This window comes from Desmodus rotundus, chromosome 3, assembly GCF_022682495.2.
Source record: "Desmodus rotundus isolate HL8 chromosome 3, HLdesRot8A.1, whole genome shotgun sequence".
Taxonomy (NCBI): domain Eukaryota; kingdom Metazoa; phylum Chordata; class Mammalia; order Chiroptera; family Phyllostomidae; genus Desmodus; species Desmodus rotundus.
The window spans coordinates 194528253-194547406 of record NC_071389.1 but is presented as its reverse complement, the minus strand read 5'-3'; the positions used below and the strand labels follow the sequence as shown (position 1 = coordinate 194547406).

The 19154-nt window shown below is 57.9% G+C and overlaps 3 protein-coding genes across 3 annotated transcripts; all 3 read right to left on the bottom strand.

Annotated features, from left to right (window-relative positions):
* Positions 1-3277: 3277 nt before the first annotated feature.
* Positions 3278-5085, bottom strand: GALR3 (galanin receptor 3). The gene is made up of 2 exons (XM_053920932.1): positions 4706-5085; positions 3278-4062 (listed from the first exon to the last, which is right to left on the bottom strand). The coding sequence occupies exons 1-2, from the start codon at positions 5062-5064 to the stop codon at positions 3291-3293; spliced, it is 1131 nt and encodes a 376-aa protein (XP_053776907.1). The 5' UTR covers positions 5065-5085; the 3' UTR covers positions 3278-3290.
* Positions 5086-9833: 4748 nt separating this feature from the next.
* Positions 9834-16105, bottom strand: GCAT (glycine C-acetyltransferase). The gene is made up of 9 exons (XM_024579502.4): positions 15846-16105; positions 14300-14430; positions 13214-13315; positions 12604-12750; positions 11981-12135; positions 11762-11844; positions 11405-11576; positions 10900-11021; positions 9834-10158 (listed from the first exon to the last, which is right to left on the bottom strand). Exons 1-9 carry the CDS (start codon positions 16039-16041, stop codon positions 10007-10009), a joined length of 1260 nt encoding a protein of 419 aa, XP_024435270.1. The 5' UTR covers positions 16042-16105; the 3' UTR covers positions 9834-10006.
* A 545-nt stretch (positions 16106-16650) lies between these two features.
* On the bottom strand, positions 16651-18760 carry H1-0 (H1.0 linker histone). The gene has a single exon (XM_024579520.4). It carries the CDS (start codon positions 18417-18419, stop codon positions 17835-17837), a length of 585 nt encoding a protein of 194 aa, XP_024435288.1. The 5' UTR covers positions 18420-18760; the 3' UTR covers positions 16651-17834.
* Between the last annotated feature and the right edge of the window lie 394 nt (positions 18761-19154).

The window sequence follows — 19154 nt, the reverse complement described above, 5'->3', positions numbered from 1 at the left end:
GGGGGCAGCAGACAGGGCTCATTCAGCCTTTACTCCACCCCACCCCCCCAGCGCCCCCTGGCCTGCATCTGGTCCTACAGGACTCACGGCTCTCTCCTCACCAAAGTACAGTAAGTTCTCACTGAACATCATCCATAGGTTCTGTGACCTGAAGCAGTTTTATTACAGGCTGATACAAACTAGAGTTATGTTCCCATGGCATCTCATCAATGTTCTAGCGAAAGGACGTCGAATGAAATGACATTATTCGAGGACCTGCTGTATTGAGACCATCTGCTCTTCTGAGCATTTCATTAGCCCCCTGAGGCAGACCCAGGCATCTCTGGGGCCGAGCCTGAGCCCAGCAGCCGGCTGTCAATCTTCCTGCCAAATCCATAGGAAAAGTCATTTCCCAGCCCCAGGCAAGGCCCTTGGAGCAGCTCGCTGCCAGCCTGCCAGTCCCACCCAGCCCCAGGGCACTGCAACCCCAGGGCCCCTGCCCTCCTGAAAACTTTCAATGGTATCACCGCCTGCCTGAAGGAGCAAGTCTGGGAGCTCCAGCTGGCCTGGGGGGCCCTGGTGACCTCCTGGCACCCACCCTCTTAGCCTCCCTGGACCCCACCTGCTTCAGTAACATGAGCCGCTTATTGCTCCTTCTTGTGCCCTGCCTTGGTTGCTCTACCTTGCAGACTCTTCCTACCTTTTTCCAGGATAATGGGTTTGAATCGTTTCCTTCTCTGGGACTCCTGCCTGGATGGCCCAGGAAGGCAGGAGTACCCTCCTCTGTGCCCCTTCAGAGCTGCACGTTCTGTTACGGCCCATCCCATGGTGCTGTCTGTTCTTCTTTTGGTGTCTGGCCCTCCAGCTGGGCTGAGAGCCGCTGGAAGGGAGAGGCCAGGTCAGACTCATGCCATCTCTGTTTTCCCTGATCGGCCTCGCCTAGGGCAGGCACCCAGATGTTTGGGGCATAAGGAAAGAGGGGCAGGGTAGGTACTGTCTTTCCTTCCTGGGCCCCTCTAACCTCATGTATCAAATACCCCTGCATCTACTCTGGGCCTGGCCATACTGCCCTCCCTTGGCCAGGGCCTCTGGCTTCTTTATTTGGCTCCGATGGTCCAGCCAGACCTACTTTCAGAGGTAGGAGGCCTCCAAGTCCAGCCAGAGCCCAGGGCTGGACAACTGTCTGTCGGCTGAGCAGGGACCCTCCCCGGTGGCCTGGGGTTTCGTGCAGGCTTGGACTCTGCCTGCCCTAGATGGAGGCTGTCCCCAGCAGGTCACCTGTCCATGCCTACAGAGGTGACTGTGGAGGAGCAGCGGCCCAGCTGGGAGATTTCATTCCCTTCTTTGACTTTCGCTTTGCGGGCGCTCACCCTCGTCCTGTGGCAAACTCTGTCAGATGTGCTTGGACGTCTTCATGATGCTGCCTGGGCTGCCCTGAGAGCCACGCCTGGGGCCCAGTTAGGGTACCAGCTCGGCCACTTGGCTCTGGTCAAGCTTCCTCACCTCCTTGAGCCTCAGCTTTTGCTTCTGAGAATGGAGGTGATATTCCTTGCCTGCCAGGGTTGGTGCGAGGCCCGAGTGAGCCAGTGGAGGTGTGAGTGAGGCCACAGGGAGATAGAGGCCACGCCGGGTACTGTGGAAGCGGGCGGCATCACCCCTGAGGCCTCCCGGAAACAGTCCCACTGCTGTGGCCCGAGTAAGCCGCGAACACCTTGGCAGAGGCGTGGGAGAAAGAACCAGGCGTCAGGCTCCCGTGCTGGGCCCCTGAAGCAGTTGCTCCCCGAGCTGGGTCTCAGCCTCCCCCTGTGAAGGGTGACTTGTCGCTCTGACCCCAGGGTCTGTGGCAGGTGGCAGGTGGCAGGTGGCAGGCAGTGACCAGGACTCAGCAGCTGCTTCTGTCAGGGAGGGACCCTCCCAGGGTGCCCAGCAGCCAGCAGGCGTGCTGGGGAGACACAGAGGCCTGCAGGTCTCGGCCCTGACCAGAAGCTGATGCGCATTGTTGGTGTGTGGTGAGGACGGGAAGGAAGCGGTCGGCTCTGCAACCACTTAAACTGATTTATTGGTTAATTAGGAGGTTTCCACAGCCACAGATGACCCCAGCTGTACGCAGGAACAGGGAAAGAGGGCTCCACAGGGCAGCCTGGTAGCCAGCTGGGCCCTGAGCATGGCTCCATGTCTCTCCTGAGCCAGGAGTGCCAAATGGCCAAGGGCTGATGCAAGGGGTTTGGGCCAGGCAATGCCCGAGGCCCAAAGTCCAACAGGACCTGCCGGCCTACAGAACTCTCCTGAGGAAGAGCCCTCCGTCTGGGAGGACTGGGAGCCCTCCGAGGTTTCCAAGGCATCCGACTGGGGTGTGGGGAGCTGCAGGGCTGGGGAAGAGGGCTGATGCAGAATCGGGAAGAACCAAAGGAAAACCTTGGAAACCATGGAAACTGGGAGCAGAGGCCTCAGAGGTGGAGGAGGGGGTTCCACGGAGAAGTTAGACTGCTGCGGGTTTGAATCCAGCCTCTCCCAAACACTATGTGACTTTAGGCCAGCAATTTTCACCTGGTGCGCCGCAAGAATTTCTAAAACGTGCAACACCCGACTGTTTAGTCAGGGCACTGACCTCTTTTCCTTTAGATTGTCAAACCAGAACCTGACAACAGCCAACACACAATAGCCGCCTGGTGTGAATGAATCAAAATTACACCCACTTTCTTTTTTTTTGTCAGAGCAGCAAAAAATATATTTTTTTAGTGTGCTGCAAAATTTTAGTAATTAGTTTGTGTGCTATGAGATGAAAAAAGGGTGCAAATCGCTGCCTTAGGCAAATCACTAAACCTCTCTGATTCTTGATTTCTTCATCTATAAAATGGAACAAATTACAGCAACCTTGCAGAGCTGTTCTGATAGACTGAAGAATGTAGCTCCACATAAGATACATAGTAACTGCTTAACAGATACTTGCCAATTAGCTGCTAGTATTAAATAGCCCAGAACAGGACTTGGAAAGAAGGGGCTTGGTGAATGAAGGCTTGTGGAGGAAGCAGGGCTTAGACGCTGCCCACGAGTTGGAGGGATGGGCAGAGGACCTGCCCTCCCGCCAGACCAGCTGTGGACACAGTCTGCGGCTGCCCGTCTCCGGAGCTGCTCTGCACTGTATCCCCCCCCTTTTCACTGCCCGGGGGTGTCCACTGGGCTGGGGGCCCAGCACAGCCACTGCTCCTCACAGGGCTTCTGGCTTCAGCCCCATCCCCTAGAAGCGTCAGGCCCTTGGGGAAGGGGAATGACAGGCAGAGGACACCCAGCAGAATGGAGGTGGACAAGGTTTATTTCGGTCCTCCAGCAGACGGGGCCGGTCCAGCCTCCCTGCCGCCAGCAGCCTCCTCCCCGGGCTCCCCGCCCCAGCCACCCCCGGCCGGCAGCCTTCCGCGAGGCTGGGCGTCCACGGGGCAGCCAAGAGGGCCCGAGGACGCCGGGCGAATGCGACGGACGGTGCGGCGGGCGCCAAAAGGGCAGCAGGCTCGGCGGCGGTGGCCCAGGGGCCACAGGCGGCGGAGACGCGCGCGGAAGTGGCGCGAGGCGAGCGCGTAGACCAGCGGGTTGAGGCAAGAGTTGGCGTAGGCAAGGCAGTGCGAGGCCAGGCGACAGGCGTAGGTGGCTGGGCTGAAGGCGAAGCGGCCGTACCAGAAGCAGAGGATGAACGCGTGGTGTGGGCCCCAGCAGAACGCGTAGAGCGCCGCCACCGCCAGCATGGCGCGCCCCGCGCGCCCCGTGGCCCTGCGCCTGGCCTCGGCCGCCGCGCCAGCGGGGCCCACGGCCACCCACAGGAAGCGCAGCGTGCGCGCGTAGGCCAGGCTCACCACAGCCACGGGCAGCAGGTAGCCCACGACGAAGGTGGCCACGTCGAGGGCGCGCCGGCGCGCGTCCTCCCAGACGGGCACGCAGAGCTCCAGCGCGCCGTAGCGCACCGTGCCGTAGTAGCTGAGGTACGGTGCCGAGAAGAGCGCCGCCAGCAGCCAGACCAGGCCCACGGCGGCGCGGGCGTTGCGCGGGGTGCGCAGGGCCCGCGAACGCAGCGGGTGCCGCACAGCCAGGTACCTGCGGGCGGGCGCCGGGTGAGCGCGGGGGGGCGGGCGGCTGGTTGGCAGCCAGCATCCGCGCCCGCACGGAAACCCTGTGATGGGCCCTGGGGGCTGGAGGCCTTGATCTCAGCCGTGGGGGTGACCGCTCGACCTGCTTCCCAGGTGGTGGTGGTTCGGGGCTTAACGGGCAAAGTGCTCAGAGAGCAGTGCCTGAAAGCACAGAGGAAAATGACTTGGCCGAGGTCATCAGCTAGAGAGCGAGCCAGGATTTGATCCCAAGTTTCAAGCCTTGGAAGCAGGTATGACCACACCCCGGGCCAGGAGTGGGGGGTGCCAAAGTATCTGAACGCATCCGTGTGCTGCGGTTGCCGTTCACCTCACACTCAGGAGCACCCGCCGTGTGACAGGCCCTGTGCCCACACTTGAGACACGGGGATGTTTGGGAGAAACTCAAGTGGAGCTGGGGAGAGGGCAGGATGGTCCCCTCAAACACGCCCTTGCAGGCGTCCAGAGACTGGAGGGTGGTGGCCTGAGAGCTGTTCCTTTCCCCTCTCTCATCACCCTTTGCCATCCCCCCTTCTCTTTCCTAAGGCCACTGAGCCTCTGCTCAGGTCTTCCCTCCCCAGCCCAGACCCAACCGGGTCCCGGGCACAGCGCACCTGTCCACTGAGACGGCGGCCAGCGTGAAGCTGCTGGCACACATGGTGAGATAGATGAGCAGATGCACAGCCTTGCAGACAAGGGCCCCAAAGAGCCAGGCGTCCAGCGTGTAGATGGTGGCCTGGAAGGGCACGCAGCACAGGATGAAGCAGAGGTCGGCCACGGCCAGGTTGAGAATGAACAGGTCCGTCGTGCTGCCTGGCTCCCGCCAGGCGCTGGGCCCAGGCTGCAGCATCACTGCCAGCACCAGCCCGTTGCCCACTGTGCCCAGCAGGAAGATGAGGGCGAAGACCACAGGCACTGCCACGGCCCCCACATTCCCTGGGCTGTCTAGGGACATGTTCTGGGCATCAGCCATCTCTCCAACAGACGGCACCTGTGGAAGAGAAGCTGGGGTTCTCAGGCAGGGCTCCCAGCCCGGTCTCCTGGGCTAGAAGCTACTCTAGGGGTGGGAGTAGGTGACAGAGCCAAAACTTATCTCCGAGACCTACTGTGCAAGCTCCAGGCACGGTCACATTGGTGTCTGAGGTGGGTTTCTCAGTTTCCCAGGGGACACCCCCATAGTGCAGAGTGTGAAGGGCTGATAAGGGAGGTGATGGACACCTCCAACCAATGATGCAGGTAAAGACACAGGCAGAGTTTTGTGAGGACCTGGTAGTGGGTGAGGGGAGGGGCACTCTGACCTCAGGAGTGGGTAGATTTTCTTCTCAATGAGGGTCTGAAACTCAGGGAAGACTCTTGGACGTGGGTGAAAGTCAGCAAAGCAAGGGTGACGCCCCTGCGTCAGTGGAGAGTCCCGCTTAGGGAGAGCCCCCACACTCTCTGGCCCCCTTTTGCACTTGAGAGGAAATCAAGACCCAGAGAAGGGACGTGGGAGGCTGAAGACCCCACTCCCAGTGGCAGACCGAGGCGTCGCCACCCTGGTCCTCTGACTCCCAGCTGGAGGCCTCATCTGAGAGCCTGTGTGTAACAGGTGGCGCTGTGTGAAGCTGCGTGTGTGCGTGTGCACCTGTGAAAGCTGCGTCCACCCTCCCCTGCCCCACCCCACAGCCCACATCGGCTACTACTACCTGTGGATCCCCCCGAAGCCTGGGACCTCTAGGTTGGTGGGACAAATTCAGAGCAAGGGGGCCAGGCAGGGGAGAGGGAAGAAAGGAGGTATCTGCTCCCATCCCCCAGCACCCAGCACCCAGCATGCTGAGACCCTCCCACGCTGCAGGATGGGCAACACCCACCTCAGTCCTGGGCACTGGGCCCCCTGCTTGATCCTGGTAAACCGTCGGGCTGAGGCTGCTCCCTGGCTCAGCGGCCGCCCCTTGGTGCCTCCCTGCAGGTCTGCCTCTTACTTCTCCCTCTTCTCCTTTAAGGCCCCTCCTCTGCTGAGCCGGACTCGGGCAGTCTCTCCAGAGCGCCCAATGGCCACCTCCTCTTCAGTCCCTGATTTCCCCCAGGTGGCATGCTCTTCTGCCTGGCTCTTCTCTGCTTCTCTGCGTTGCTTCTGCCTCTTTCTGCAGTGAGTAACCCATTGATCTCTCAGATTTGCTCTGTAGTTAACCCCTCTGTGCCCAGGGCCCATCCCATCCTTGGCACTCCCACCTCCTGTGGCCCTGCCCATCCTCCCCTCTCCTGCTCCAATCCAGATTCAGAAAGGATGCCTAGCCCTGGCCAGTGTGGCTCAGTGGATTGAGTGCCAACCTGCGAACTGAAAGGTTGCCGGTTCAGTTCCCAGTCAGGGCACGTGCCTGGGTTGTGAGTCAGGTCCCCAGCTGGGGGTGTGAGAGAGGCAACTGATCCGATGTAACTCTTACACACTGATGTTTCTCTCCCTTTCTCCCTCCCTTCTCCTCTCTAAAAATAAGAAAAATGTTTTTATTTTTTTTAAAGACAGGATTGCTAGTCTTGAATGGCATGCCCTAGGCTAGGAGACCAGGATATGAGTCCTTTTTCTGCAGACTTTATACAGCATGCCTCCCCCAGGCTCCGAGAACCCTGAGACCTATCAGCTTCCCTAAGCTTTGTCCAGGGCTTCAGTCTGGCTGGACAGTGGAGAACTTATGTACCCACCCAAAGAGTCTGGCTTTGGACTGAGAGCAATGGGGAACTAGTGAAAGTTCTAGAGCAGAGACAGGACTTGCCCATTTATTTTATAATTAGTTTATTATGGCTTGGGGTGGACCGATTTAACGAGTGACCGTCAGAAGCCTCTTTTCCAGGCAACAGCTAAAAAGCTGTTGGTGAACGGCTGATTAGATCAAGGGATTCTGACCTGACCACCTGGAGGAGCGGACCGCACGGCCAAAGGGTTGGAGGCGAGCACCTAGGCTGCCAGGTACATTGGATTTAGCAACAGATGTCGAGGGGGCAGAAGGCAGACTACAAGGAGTTAAGGGAGAGAGGAGGTGCTAGGGACTGCATGTGGAGTCTTTCTAGAAGCCGGGAGGGTGGAAAGAATGTTAAGGGGGACGTCTGGGGGAGTGAAAATAGTTGAGGGGACGCTGATGAAGCCAAGACTTACACCTGAGGCCGGAGGAGCTAGCGAACTCTTCAGCCGCTCCCTCACAGGCTCCTGGGACTTCTGCTGGTGCGCAGAAGCACCCCTCTGAAGCCTGGTGTCCCTCACCCCAGGTGCGGGGCACCCTCCGTTTTTGGAAAGAGACTCCCTGAATTGAAGATATTAGGGCTCATACCTAGATTCTCCAAGTCTGAATTCAGAGCTATCAGATTGGATTAAAGAGTCAGAACGATAGAATCTTATGCTTACTGAAAAGGAGAATTCCAGGTGTGGTGGGATTTTAGAATCATTGACAGAGGTCCACCCTTTATGAAAGTACTACACCGGCAGACTGCCAGCAGCCCGGACACACGAACGCGTCATGCCTGCACCCTGAAAGCCTCTGAGGTCCCTGACATGCTGTCCTACCTCCCCATGGGGGCCCCAGACGGTGAGGCTCCTTCTTGCCTTTGGCTGGGTTCTGGCAGTATTACAGGAATTCTCAGTAGCTGCAGGCCGAGCAGCTCTGAGAGCAGATGCAGAGGGCAGGAGGTGACCACAGAAGGCCCAACCGTAGGGCAGGCAGGCAGGGTATGTTGTTAGGCCTCAGTGCCAGCACTCCCCTGGGGTCCCCTCTCCCCTTTGCTCCAAATGCTGCTCCGGGTGCCGTGGCTGGAACCCTGTGCCGAATGTGGATTGTGCGCCCTGAGAACAGTACCCCCAGCCCATGGTCCCACAGTAGGCAGAAGTGCGGCTGATCCATGGCCAGCCGTCGAGTCTGTCATGGATACTGACGACTACCAGTATGTGCCCAAGCCCAAGCACGAGCCACCGGAACTGCTGCTGCTCCGGACGACACCTCCTAGGACCCCTTCTGGTTGGCGGTGGACCAGGGCCAGCACCGCTCCGTACCTGGTCTACCACACAGGGCAATACCATGGCCAGGCCCAGGATGCCGCGTCGCCACTGCTACCCACTGGGGAGTGCTATGTCAGCAGCGGCACACAGTCTGTGCCGCTGCTGGGTGGGCCTGGGCCAGGTGCTCTGGCTCCCCCCGGGGTGGGGCACACTGACTGTGATTGTGGCCATCAGGTGTGATCTGCTGGCCTGTGCAGCCCTCACACATCGAGCTGCTTGCTGTGCTCAGCACTGGTGTCCAGCTGTGTGCCCTCGCCACTGCCACAGTGCACCCGGCACCAGGGGCCCCACCTTGGTAGTGGCTACATGCAAGTGTGCCTGCGGCTGATGTGGCCACAGCAGCCCCCTCCCCCTGGCGGCATCACCCAGCACCCTGGACTCCCGGACCCCAGCCAAAAGCTCTTCCAGATCACAGGCTAGGATGTCCAGAATCCCAGAGTCAAGTCCTGTAGGACTGGCCCTGAATGGTGTGCCTCAGTGGGCTGGCCATCACCGCAGGTTCGATTCTGGTCAGGGCACATGCTGGGTTGCAGGTGAGGTCCCAGGTTGGGGTGTTCGAGAGGCAACCTCACACACCAATGTTTCTCTCCCTCTTTCTCCCTCCCTTTCCCTCTCTCTAAAAATAAAATCTTTTTTTAAAAAAATCCTGCAGGATTGGGCTGGAGCTCAACCAGATTGTTCACCCAAGATTCCCAGGGAAAGGGAAGGGCTGAGGATACGGAGCGTCAGAGACCTTGTCCTAGTTCTTCGTTGTTAATAGGGGCCTTTTTCATCCTCCCTGCTCTACCCCCAGCAAATTGTGAGAGCTTCCCAAGGCCACACCGCTGAGACTGGGGCTATGGTGACTCAGAAGCCGCCCCCCGCCCCCACCTGGTGCCTATAAGGCTGAGTGGGGAGGGCAATGGAGAAGGGCTAGGGGTAGCAACCGTGGGAAGGGGGTTGCCACCTCCAGTAGAGGCGCAGCAAGTCGTTGTGGAGGACAAGGGTGGACAGGGCTTTCACAGCAGCCAATCCGCCCTCCTGGCCTCGGCAGCAGAGCTGCTCAAACGGCCGAGTCCAAGGCCAGAAGTCTGGAGGGGTGGGGCCCGAGCGGCTGGAGCCTGAGCTCGCTGCGCCCCCTGGCGGCTGGCCATTAGGCCAGCAGGCCTGGGGTTGAGCGAGCTGGAAAAGCCCCAGACATTAAGATAACATCCACAGCTTGATACAGTGTGGCACACACTAGGTAGGGATGGCCACAGAGTTAGGGACAAAATGGATTAGAATACAGGTTTCCAGACTGGCAGTGGCCTCTCCAATAGTGACCCACACTTTCCTTTGGGGCCTCAGTCCTCTGCCTCTCCTCCAAACATGGGTATGGGTGCCCAGCCCCTTATCTAGCCAGCCGTAGACCATCCTTTGGTTGGGGAGCAGGGGACAAGGTGTTCACCAGGGCTAGACTCTGGAGGCAGCAGAGTAGGGGGGTGGCACGCAGCAAGGGACAGGGCCCGCAGAGCTGGTGCTCAACTCCCTCTGCAGCAGCACAGACTCCAGCTGAGCCAGACAGCGGCCCTGCTGTATCAGCCCAGCTGCCTGGGTCTCATCTTAATTTGGAGGATGTAGTCAGCTCCAAGGGCTACTATAGCTTTCGGGAGCCTGCACACACGGCCGCAGCTCCTGCCTGCTTTCTCAGCCGATCACAGAGCAGGCCAACGGCTGAGAGAGAATAAAGCAACACGTCGCAGCCAATTTCCACAGTTGTTTCACATTCATGGTCACGGGCATAGGCCTTGCCTAGCCCACCCTTAGGACTCTGACAAGGATTAGAGCCTCTGGCTTGGGCTGACAATCAAAGGCCCCTGTGTCGCTGCCGTGGATGTGGGGGACCTTGGCTCTGCTTGTCACTATCCAGGGCTCAGGGCAATGCCCCATGCAGCCGCCCCACTTCCACGAAGGCCTCCACGCAGCGGTCGATGTCCTCCTCACTGTGCACTGCTGAGATCTGTACCCGGATCCGGGCCTTGCCCTTGGGGACCACAGGGTAGCTGAACCCGATGACGAAGATGCCTGGGAAGGTAGAGAGAATCAACCTGGGGCTCCTCAGAGCCAAGCAGGCTTTGGGCACAACGCATTGCCCCCACTTCCCCTAGGGTCACAGAGGCCGAGGGAGCTGCCCGTGGCCTCTCAAACACGGACTGCCTCAAGGCCCGGGTCTCTCAGTGTGGACAGCTGGTCTAAAAAGGGCAGTGGGGGTGTGTTTTGTCTTGAAGGATGTTTGCTGGCTTCTGTTCTGGAAGAGCTGCGTTTACCAGTCTTTGCAGAGGCCATTCCTCATGACCCCACTACTCAAAGTGATCTCCATGGGGCCTGGTTTCGAAGAACAATGCAGAAAGGATATTAAGTGGAATCTGCAGACGTTTCAATTATTTCTGGGTTACATTTTTTCATCATTCATAAGCTGATGGCTGTTTATGAAAGACACCAGGAGTCAGAGGAAATCACCGTGACCCAACTGGAAGAATTACCAGGGTGTTTCATTAACAAGGGTCAAGTTAACATCTTAGTAATGGAGGAACCGAAAAACACCGCCTCAGTGTGATCTTATATTAAACTGGGACATCTTTGGGCCTTTTTAAAGTCTCTTGAGCATTTTTAAATAGAAATAAATCCTGGCTTTAAAAACTTAAAAAAAATAAAATGAAATAAAAAGAGTAGTAGAAGAGTGATAAGGGGGAGTATTCATGGTTTAGGGTTCCCTGCTATTTTCTCTTAGGCCCCACAGCCAGTCCTTTGTCCGGGCCTCCTTACCTCTCTTTAGCATGTCATCTGCCATGCCAGAGGCCAGCCGGGCATCACCCAGCATCACGGGGCAGATGGGGTGACTGGCTCCCGAGATGGTGAAGCCGGCAGCCTCCATCTTACTGCGGAACCTGTGGGCACAAGCTGAGTGTCACAGGTCGCTGGGGGGCTGTGGACCATTCACACCTGTTCCTGATGGACATATGACCAAAGATCCATGCCCAAATCTGCAGAAGGAACCAACCAAGACAGAGATGCAGACCCAGAAAGTCAGGTGGAGGAACAAGCAGACCAAAAAGAGAGGAGGAAAGACAGAAGAGATGGGGAGACACAGGGTCATTTGCAGAGAAAGGTGCCAGGAAATGGAAGAGGTGGAGCTGAGTCCCGGTGCAGCCTGCTGGGCACGTGAATGGGCAGAGGCAGAAGCTGTAGGCCTGGGCTGGGGAGCCACACAGGGACAGGCTGCAGCAGCTCCCCCCACCCCAGCCTTTCCTGCCCCGGCCAGGGACCGCACCGCTGGGTCTTGGCTGCCATAGACTGAACGATGGAGTTGCTCTCCATGAGCAGGTCCAGGGCCTTGGAGGCACAGCCAACAACGGCAGGTGGCAGGCTATTGGAGAAGAGGTAGGGTCGGGCACGCTGCCGCAGCAGGGACACCAGGGGCCCAGGCCCCGTTGTGTAGCCCCCTGAGAAAGAGAGGGGGGTGGGGGTAGTCAGGAGCCAGAGCTCATCCTACACCCCTCCTGAGAGCACACAGCCCACGCTGCCCTCTTGCCTGCAGTCCCAGGTCCCCGCTCCCCACCTTCCCTGAGACTCCTCCCAGGCCCTGCATGTGGGTAAGGGGACCCCAGGAGCACAACCCCACAGGCACCTGACGCTCCGCCCAGCGCCTTCCCCAGTGTGGAGTTGATGATGGTGACCTGGTCCATCACGCCCAGCAGCTCATCCGTGCCCCTGCAAGGAAAGCTGCCACTGCCACCACTGGCCGCCTGAGCGCCCTGCAGGCATGGGTTGAGCTGGGGCTGGCTTCCTGGTTTCCCACCCACCCTTAGCAGCCCAACCCAAGGCCTTGGGTGCCACATGCTCCCACCGTCCTGTGGCCCCTAGGAAGCCAGTAGCATGACATTCGTCCACAAAGACCAGGGCACCATATCGAGATGCGAGGTGGCAGATCTCCTGCAGGGGTGCAATGTCGCCATCCATGGAAAAGGCCCCGTCAGTGGCCACCAGGCGCAGCCGATGCTTCTGCAGGGGAAGCAAGGACCGGTGGCGTTCAGTGTGACACGCTGGCGTAGTCACCCACCTTCTGTGCTGTTTGGGGTCCTAAGAGCTCCCCTTGCCCAGTGCCAGGCACAGAGGTGGGCACGTAGGCACTGCTGCATTGGGCCTGGAACATCTTCTGCCCCATGCCTGCCTTTCTGAGCCTCACCCATCTCGTCCAGGGCAGTCTGGAGCTGTGCTCAGCCCTGGGCGATGAGGACGCTCTCAGTGTCCCCTTCAGAGGGCAGCGTGGGGTGGGGCCAGTTCCTTCCATAAGCAAACCCTGCCATTCTGCCTAGTGGGAGCCTGCCCACACATAAGGCGCCCAAGGCAGCACGGTGAATCGAAACAGCGCTCCGGGTCTGAGGGATCTGTGTTCTAATCTTGGCTGTTTCAAACCCTCGGGAGGCTGAGGATAAAGTCAGTCCTTGCCCCACCTGGACCTCGTCCCACCTGGGCCTCCTGCAGCTTGGCCTCTAGATCGGCCATGTCCAGGTGGCGGTAGCGGTACTTGTGAGCCTTGCAAAGACGGATGCCATCGATGATGGAGGCATGGTTCAGCTCATCTGACAGAACTGCGTCCTCTGGGGTCAGCAGGGCCTGGAGGAAGGCAGTTGGAGTACAGCCATCAGCCAAACACCTGGGGGTCCTCCCTCTCCCATGACTCAGCCCAAGTCCAAATTTCACTACCAACCAGGACATTCCTGTGGGCAGGGGGGCAAGGTGCCCTCTGCCTCTACCTGGGTCCCCAGAGCCCCAGGGCTGGGCTAAGCCAGGGCCTTGCTCTCGTGAGAGCAGGTGAGGATGTGTTTGGGGAGTGCCTGGCCCCTGCCACTCCCAGCCATCCAGGTGAGGTAGGTTACCCCCAAATACCCGGGAAGGTGGCCTCCCTGCAAGCCTCAGGATTCCTCCTGGAGCATCTGCCTCGCCCAACCTGACATCCGTAAGAAATGATCACTGGAGCCTCTAGCCATGGCGCTGGCATCCTGCCAGGCTCTCCCAACTGCCCACGCCTCCCACAGACTCGCAGGATTCACCAACTCCCGCCCACGGCCCCACACACCTCAAAGAGGCCAGCGTTGGCATCAAAACAGCTGGGATAAAGGATGGCATCCTCCCGCTGGTGGAAGCGGGCTATCTTTGCTTCTAGATCCTTGTGGATGCTCTGAAGAAAGCGAGTGGGACAGGTGTTAATGCCTGCAGAGTCACATGGGACAAGCCCTGGGGACAGAGGCTTAGCAGGCCACACACACACCCAGCCAAGAAGGCCTGCAGCCTTGGCCTTTCCCTCCTTTCTTCCCCACAAGCGCTCCTCAGAGCCAGAGGGAACCTGGCGGATGGTTCTCATAGGAGAACTAGGGGCTTGCTAGCTGTCCTTCCTGGTGGGCTCTTCTTTTTCTGATGAGGCTCAGAGAGTGAAATTATGGGTACTGATGGCAAAGGAAGGCGTCTCTTCCTGATATCAAACTGAGGGTCTTTTTTGACTGCTTTATGGCAGAGGATTACAGAAGTAACTCTAAGTGAAGAGTTGAAGAGAAGAACTCCAGATTCTTAGATTTGAAAGCTGTCCATTCTGGGTGAGGATTTTGCTGGAAAGTGCCCTGCAAGTCGGCAGTTCCACCATTTATTTCATCCTCGAGTTTCTGAGAGGCTCGGTAATAATAACCACAAGCAGCCAGGCGCATGGACTCGTGAGCCAAGCCACCTGGGTTCACAAGGAACCCTGACAGCCTGTGTGCCCTTAAGCCAGTCACTTGACTTCTCTGGGCCTTTGAGTCTTCATCTCTTTAACAGGGATGAAATCAGCACGTATCACTTAGGATTGTTATGAGCGCTAATGAATTAATCGTTATAACATTCTTAAAACAGCACTGGACACAGAGTAAACACTTTTTAAAGTTTCACATTTATGTAAGTTTATTTTGTTACATTTACAAAACAATAACCAGCATTCATTGAGCATCGCTGTGTGTCAGGCACTGTTCTAAGCATTTTTACATGTATTAACTCTGCCCTGGGATGGGATGAGCTAAGCTGGCTAAGGTAGCCCTGCTGACTGTGGGAAGCAGACAGCTGGGGTCAGTGCCCAGTGCTGGGGACAAGGCTCCACTCTGCCCAACCCCACCCCCTCGCAACACCCACTGTATACCTGGGTCCCACAGATGAAGCGAACAGAGCTAAGGCCAGCTCCAAACTCCTCCAGGGCCTGCAGACCTGCCTGGACGACCTCAGGGTGGCTGCTCAGGCCCAGGTAGTTGTTGGCACAGAAGTTAAGGATTCCTGAGGTGGAGGACAGGGAACAGACACAGCAGCTCAAGGCCCTAAGGAAAGGCCTGGAAAGGTGCCAGGCCCTGGTGACCCAGAAAATAAATGAACCTGGATTCACCCTTGAAGAGGCAACCACCACACAGAATGATTCATTCTGGGGCAGAGGCCAGGACTGGGAACTGGGGGCCCCTAGGAGGCGCCAAATCCACCAGCTACAGGAGAGGAAAGGTCAGGAAAGGACTCCCAGAGCGGCACCTTGAAGGGAAAGAAAATTAATCTCTGGCTCTGAATCAAATTCCCCCCAAGAAAGAACCCAGCCCTGCCTCGAAGGCCTGAGGACCACCAGCAACCCATCGTCCGGGCCTTGGTTTCCCCCTGGGTAAGAGGGTTTCCCCCCTAGGTCTGATGTTCACTCTGCTGCCTGGTATAGAATCACAGGCCCCGAAGGGGGTGCCTCTGAGACCTGGACCCTGAATGACAAAGCCTAAAGAGAACACAGCTGACCCAAGGAGGAAACGGAGGCCTGAGAAGGAAGGTTTACTGGGCCCAGGAGAGGCAAAAACAGGATGCGTACTGGGGTCTCCTAATTCCCCATCTTTTTGACCTGCTTCAAGCCTCCCATGAGGGGAGGTCGAGATCTCCTGGGACCTCTGTTTTACAAATGAGTGCCACAGCACCAAGAATTCCAAGCCTACTTCCTGGGCAGAAGGCAGTGGCAGGGAACCAGCCTTTGTAACCAGCACTTACTTGGGACCTGGCACAGAGGGGCAGTGACTGCTGGTTAGACAAGAATGAGAGACCAGGTGTGCCAATTCATGGTGTGACTCCTGCAGCACTCCAAGAGCCCCTCACTCACTGTGACATTGGCCTCTCTGGCTCATTCACTGATCTTCCAGCTCCAACAAACCAGAGACCTGGACCAAAGCCCAGCTCTTCCTGCAGCTAGCTGGGGGCTATGGGGCCACTCACTTCACATCTATGAGCTTTTAGGTTTGTAAAGTGCAATTAGTCATTCCAACGTTTGGAGGTTTGCAAGAGTCCACGTGTCCCACGTGCAATAATTAGGGGTGCACACAAAATAGCAGCTGCAGAAATGTGGGGTTTCTTGCTGCATGTTCCCATCACCCTTCCTGGAGGGACCCAGCTGGGCTTGTCTCTTTTTTCTCACGTTCTCCCAGGGTTGGGCCTGTCCTGCCCTGCCTTCTGAGGCAAACAGGTGCTCAAGGGCAAATCACCTCCCTTCAGGGAAACGGGTTTAACCAGGTTAGCAGGCCGTATGGTAGGCTTGCTAGCTGGAAAAGGGGCCAGTGGCTACGTGTGCAGGGGCTCTCGCCTCCCAGTGCCTCCAGGACCTCCATTCAGCGCAAGCCTCAGAACGGCCCTCTAACACCCGGCCACGTCCGACGACTCCTGGGAGGGGGAGTTACCTCCGGAGACGCCGTCAACGTGGATGCGCGGCCCCTGACGCGACGTGATGACCCGCTCGCTCTTCCAGGTGCCAGCCCCGCGGATCCCTTCCAGCTCCTCCTCTAATATGCCACGCAGCTGAGCCAGCGCCGAGTGCGCGCGGCGGCTGCCGGGGGCCCGGCAGAGCGCGGTGCGGAGAACGGAGCCGGCCCACATCACGCTCACCTCGGCTACCTCGCGCGAGGGCGACTGCTTGTCCAGCAGCCCTGCGCACCGCGGCCTGGTCACGTGGCCGGGGGCTGGGTCCCGCCAGCCAATCAGAGCAAGAGAAACTCCATGGAAGGGGCGCAAAGGCGGGCCCAAGGGCAGGTGGGCGGGGCCGGGCTGGAGGCGCAGCAGACGAAAGTGGATTGATGTGTAAGTTGAGACTGGAGAGGTCCGTGAAGGGGAAGGGAGGCAACCCGGCGGGGCCCAGCCCATCAGATCCCCACAGCCCCTTCCCATCCCCTGCCTACACACGCATCTCTCGGGAAGGGTGTTCTGGATCCCAAAGGCAGCAGCCTGAGGCACGTCCTATCCCCTCCAGTCCTACGGTTTCTGCGGACCTCTTGGAACGCTCCCGCCCTTCTCAGGTGCAAACGCCCCCAGATTTCCCCCTACTACTTGCCCAATTGCTCCGCCTTCTACAGTCTTAGAAGTGAGGAAAAACACCGCCCAGATTTTGCCCTTTTTCGGTTTTTATTTTAAAGTTTTAAAATTACAAAGACAGCAAATTCTTCCCGGCACAAATAACATTTTTTTTTTTTTTTTTTTTTACAAAAAAAGTGGGGAGGGTTACGACGCGCAATTGCACGCTTTCCTATATTATGAGAAGAACGACTGTACAGGTTTTTTTCTCCCAGCTCCCGGGTGTGAAACGTTAAGTGCTAGCTCTAGATAAGTATATACACATTTACACGCACATACACAGACCTAGCTCTGTAAAACTACTTAGCGATTGAAAAACGACTGCAGTATGTCTTACTGTCCACTCCCCACCCCTCCCCCTCCCCCATCTACCACTACTTAGAAAATACTCAGAAATAAGAGGTCGGGAAGTTTTTAAGTGGTGGTGGCAGGGCTGGAGACTCACCAGACCACCAGAGCCACCTCTTGTACAGGAGGAACCAAAAACTAGGGGAATACAATCCAATTGCGTGGAAAAACCCAAGTTTCAATAGGGCTCACTGAGGCACTTGGCTGACTGACTCCCCACCCTTCCCCCAAAGTTTCCACTCCCATAACAGGAGACTTTCCGAAGTGACAAAGACCCGACCCCCCCCCCCCCATGGCTAGTTTCCAGCTGAGAGAAGCCACAGCTTCTCAGACCAGCTGTCATTTTGACACCCCCTCCCTTCCCCAGGACAATAGGGAGGCCACAAGGACTAACAGAAGTGAGAAGAAAACTGGACTTGGATCCCCCACTGCTCACCATTGGGAGGTGGAAGTCGGCCCAGAGGGTGTATTCCACCTCCCTACTTGGTGTCCCAGCTGCTGCCACCCCTCTCCCTCCCCAACAAGGTTCTGAAACTCACAAGGGCCGCTCAACTTAAAGCTCACTTGTCTTAAAAGATACTCCTACAAACCTTACAATTCCTGGGCTCCCTCTCAATTAGCCAGAATAAGCTGCCTTCCGGATTTTCCCCACTCCCCACTTTCACCTTCGTATCGACAAACCATCCAGCTAAACAAAACACACCAACCCACCCCGAACCCTAAGTAGATTAATAACAAATTACCAGAACAAAATATTTCCCATCACTACAGAGATGAGATTGTTGTTGCTGTCCTTGCACGACTGGTTAAGGAAAAATGAACTATTCCCTAATTTCTGAGGAATCCAAATTCTGTCTCCCATACAGTCAGAATACAAAGGGGCAAGGGGCTGCAGATGAGGAGTAAGAGAAGGAAAAAAGTATTTACAGAAAATAAGGAGACAGGCAGGAGTGTCCACAAGAAAAGCTCCACTGTCACTTCTTCTTGTTGGCCCTCTTGGCACTGGACTTGGCTTTGGGTTTCACTGGTTTGGCCTTCTTAGGCTTGGATGCCTTGACTGGCTTGGCTTTGACAGTCTTGGGTTTTTTGGTTTTCTTGGGCGTGGCAGCCGGCTTCTTCTTGGCCTTCTTGACTGGGGTGGCTTTGGGCTTCTTGCTGGGGGCTTTGGAGGCTGCCTTCTTGGGCTTGGCTGCCTTCTTTGGCGTGGCCACCTTCTTGACTTCCTTCTTCGTCTTTTTGAAGGCCACTGACCTTTTAGGCTCATCGCTCTTGGCCAGCCGGAAGGACCCCGAAGCACCCACTCCTTTGGTCTGCTTGAGGACCCCGGTGGTAACTAGGCGCTTGATGGACAACTTGATCTGCGAGTCGGCGTTCTCGCCCACCTTGTAGTGGCTCTTGATGTACTTCTGGATGGACTGGCGCGAGGAACCAGCGCGGTTCTTCTCCGCCTGGATGGCAGCCACGATCATGTCTGAGTACTTGGGGTGGTCTGTGGACTTCTTGGAAGCCTTGGCCCGCTTGGGCTTGGCTGCAGGAGTAGACGTGGAGTTTTCGGTCATGGTGGGCTGCCTGGTCTTGCTGTTGAAGAAGGTGCCTTCAAAACGGCCAGCCCCCGTCAGAGGCCGAGCAAAGCCTGACTCGGGATCGGCTTTCGCGTCCCTGACTCTCAGGCCAGTCCGAAGCCTGGCTCCCTGGGACCTGGCTCGCGTCGCGGGAGGATTCGCTGGACCGGTTCTGCGTGCCCAACGCCGCCGGTCGGTCTGTTTCTGCGTGCGGCTGCGACTCTGGCCCTGGCTTTGGTTCTGGCTTTGGCGCTGGCTCTGGCGCTGGCTCTGACACCGCCTCCGCTGCCTCTCTTTTCCCAGCTCCGCGTCTGGCGCTCAGGCGGCGCATCCGGGTATTTAGCGGCGGCGGGCGGACCGCGGTGAGGACAGGGCTGCTGGCTGCCTGCTCCCGGCCCGGAATGGCGCTGCGCCGCCGCCATCTGTGTTTCTTCCGCCGAGCAAATCCGACCTTTCTCCCCGCCCCGGGCCTTCCCGCTCCCCGCCGCCGCCCGGGGTCGCTGCCCGGCTCCCTGGGCTCCCCCGCCAGGCGGCCTGCTGGCCGGACCGCCGCCCCCCGAGCCCGCCAGGCGCCCCAAACGGCGCTGAGGACCGCTGGTTTGCCGGCACATTTCCCCTTTGCTGGGGGCTGGCTCTGCGGGGCCGGGGAGTCCCGGTGCGGGAAACCCCCCGTAGCAAAGCTCCCCCCCTGGTGCTACCGGGGACACCGCTCCCGGCCCCCTGCGGGGTCCC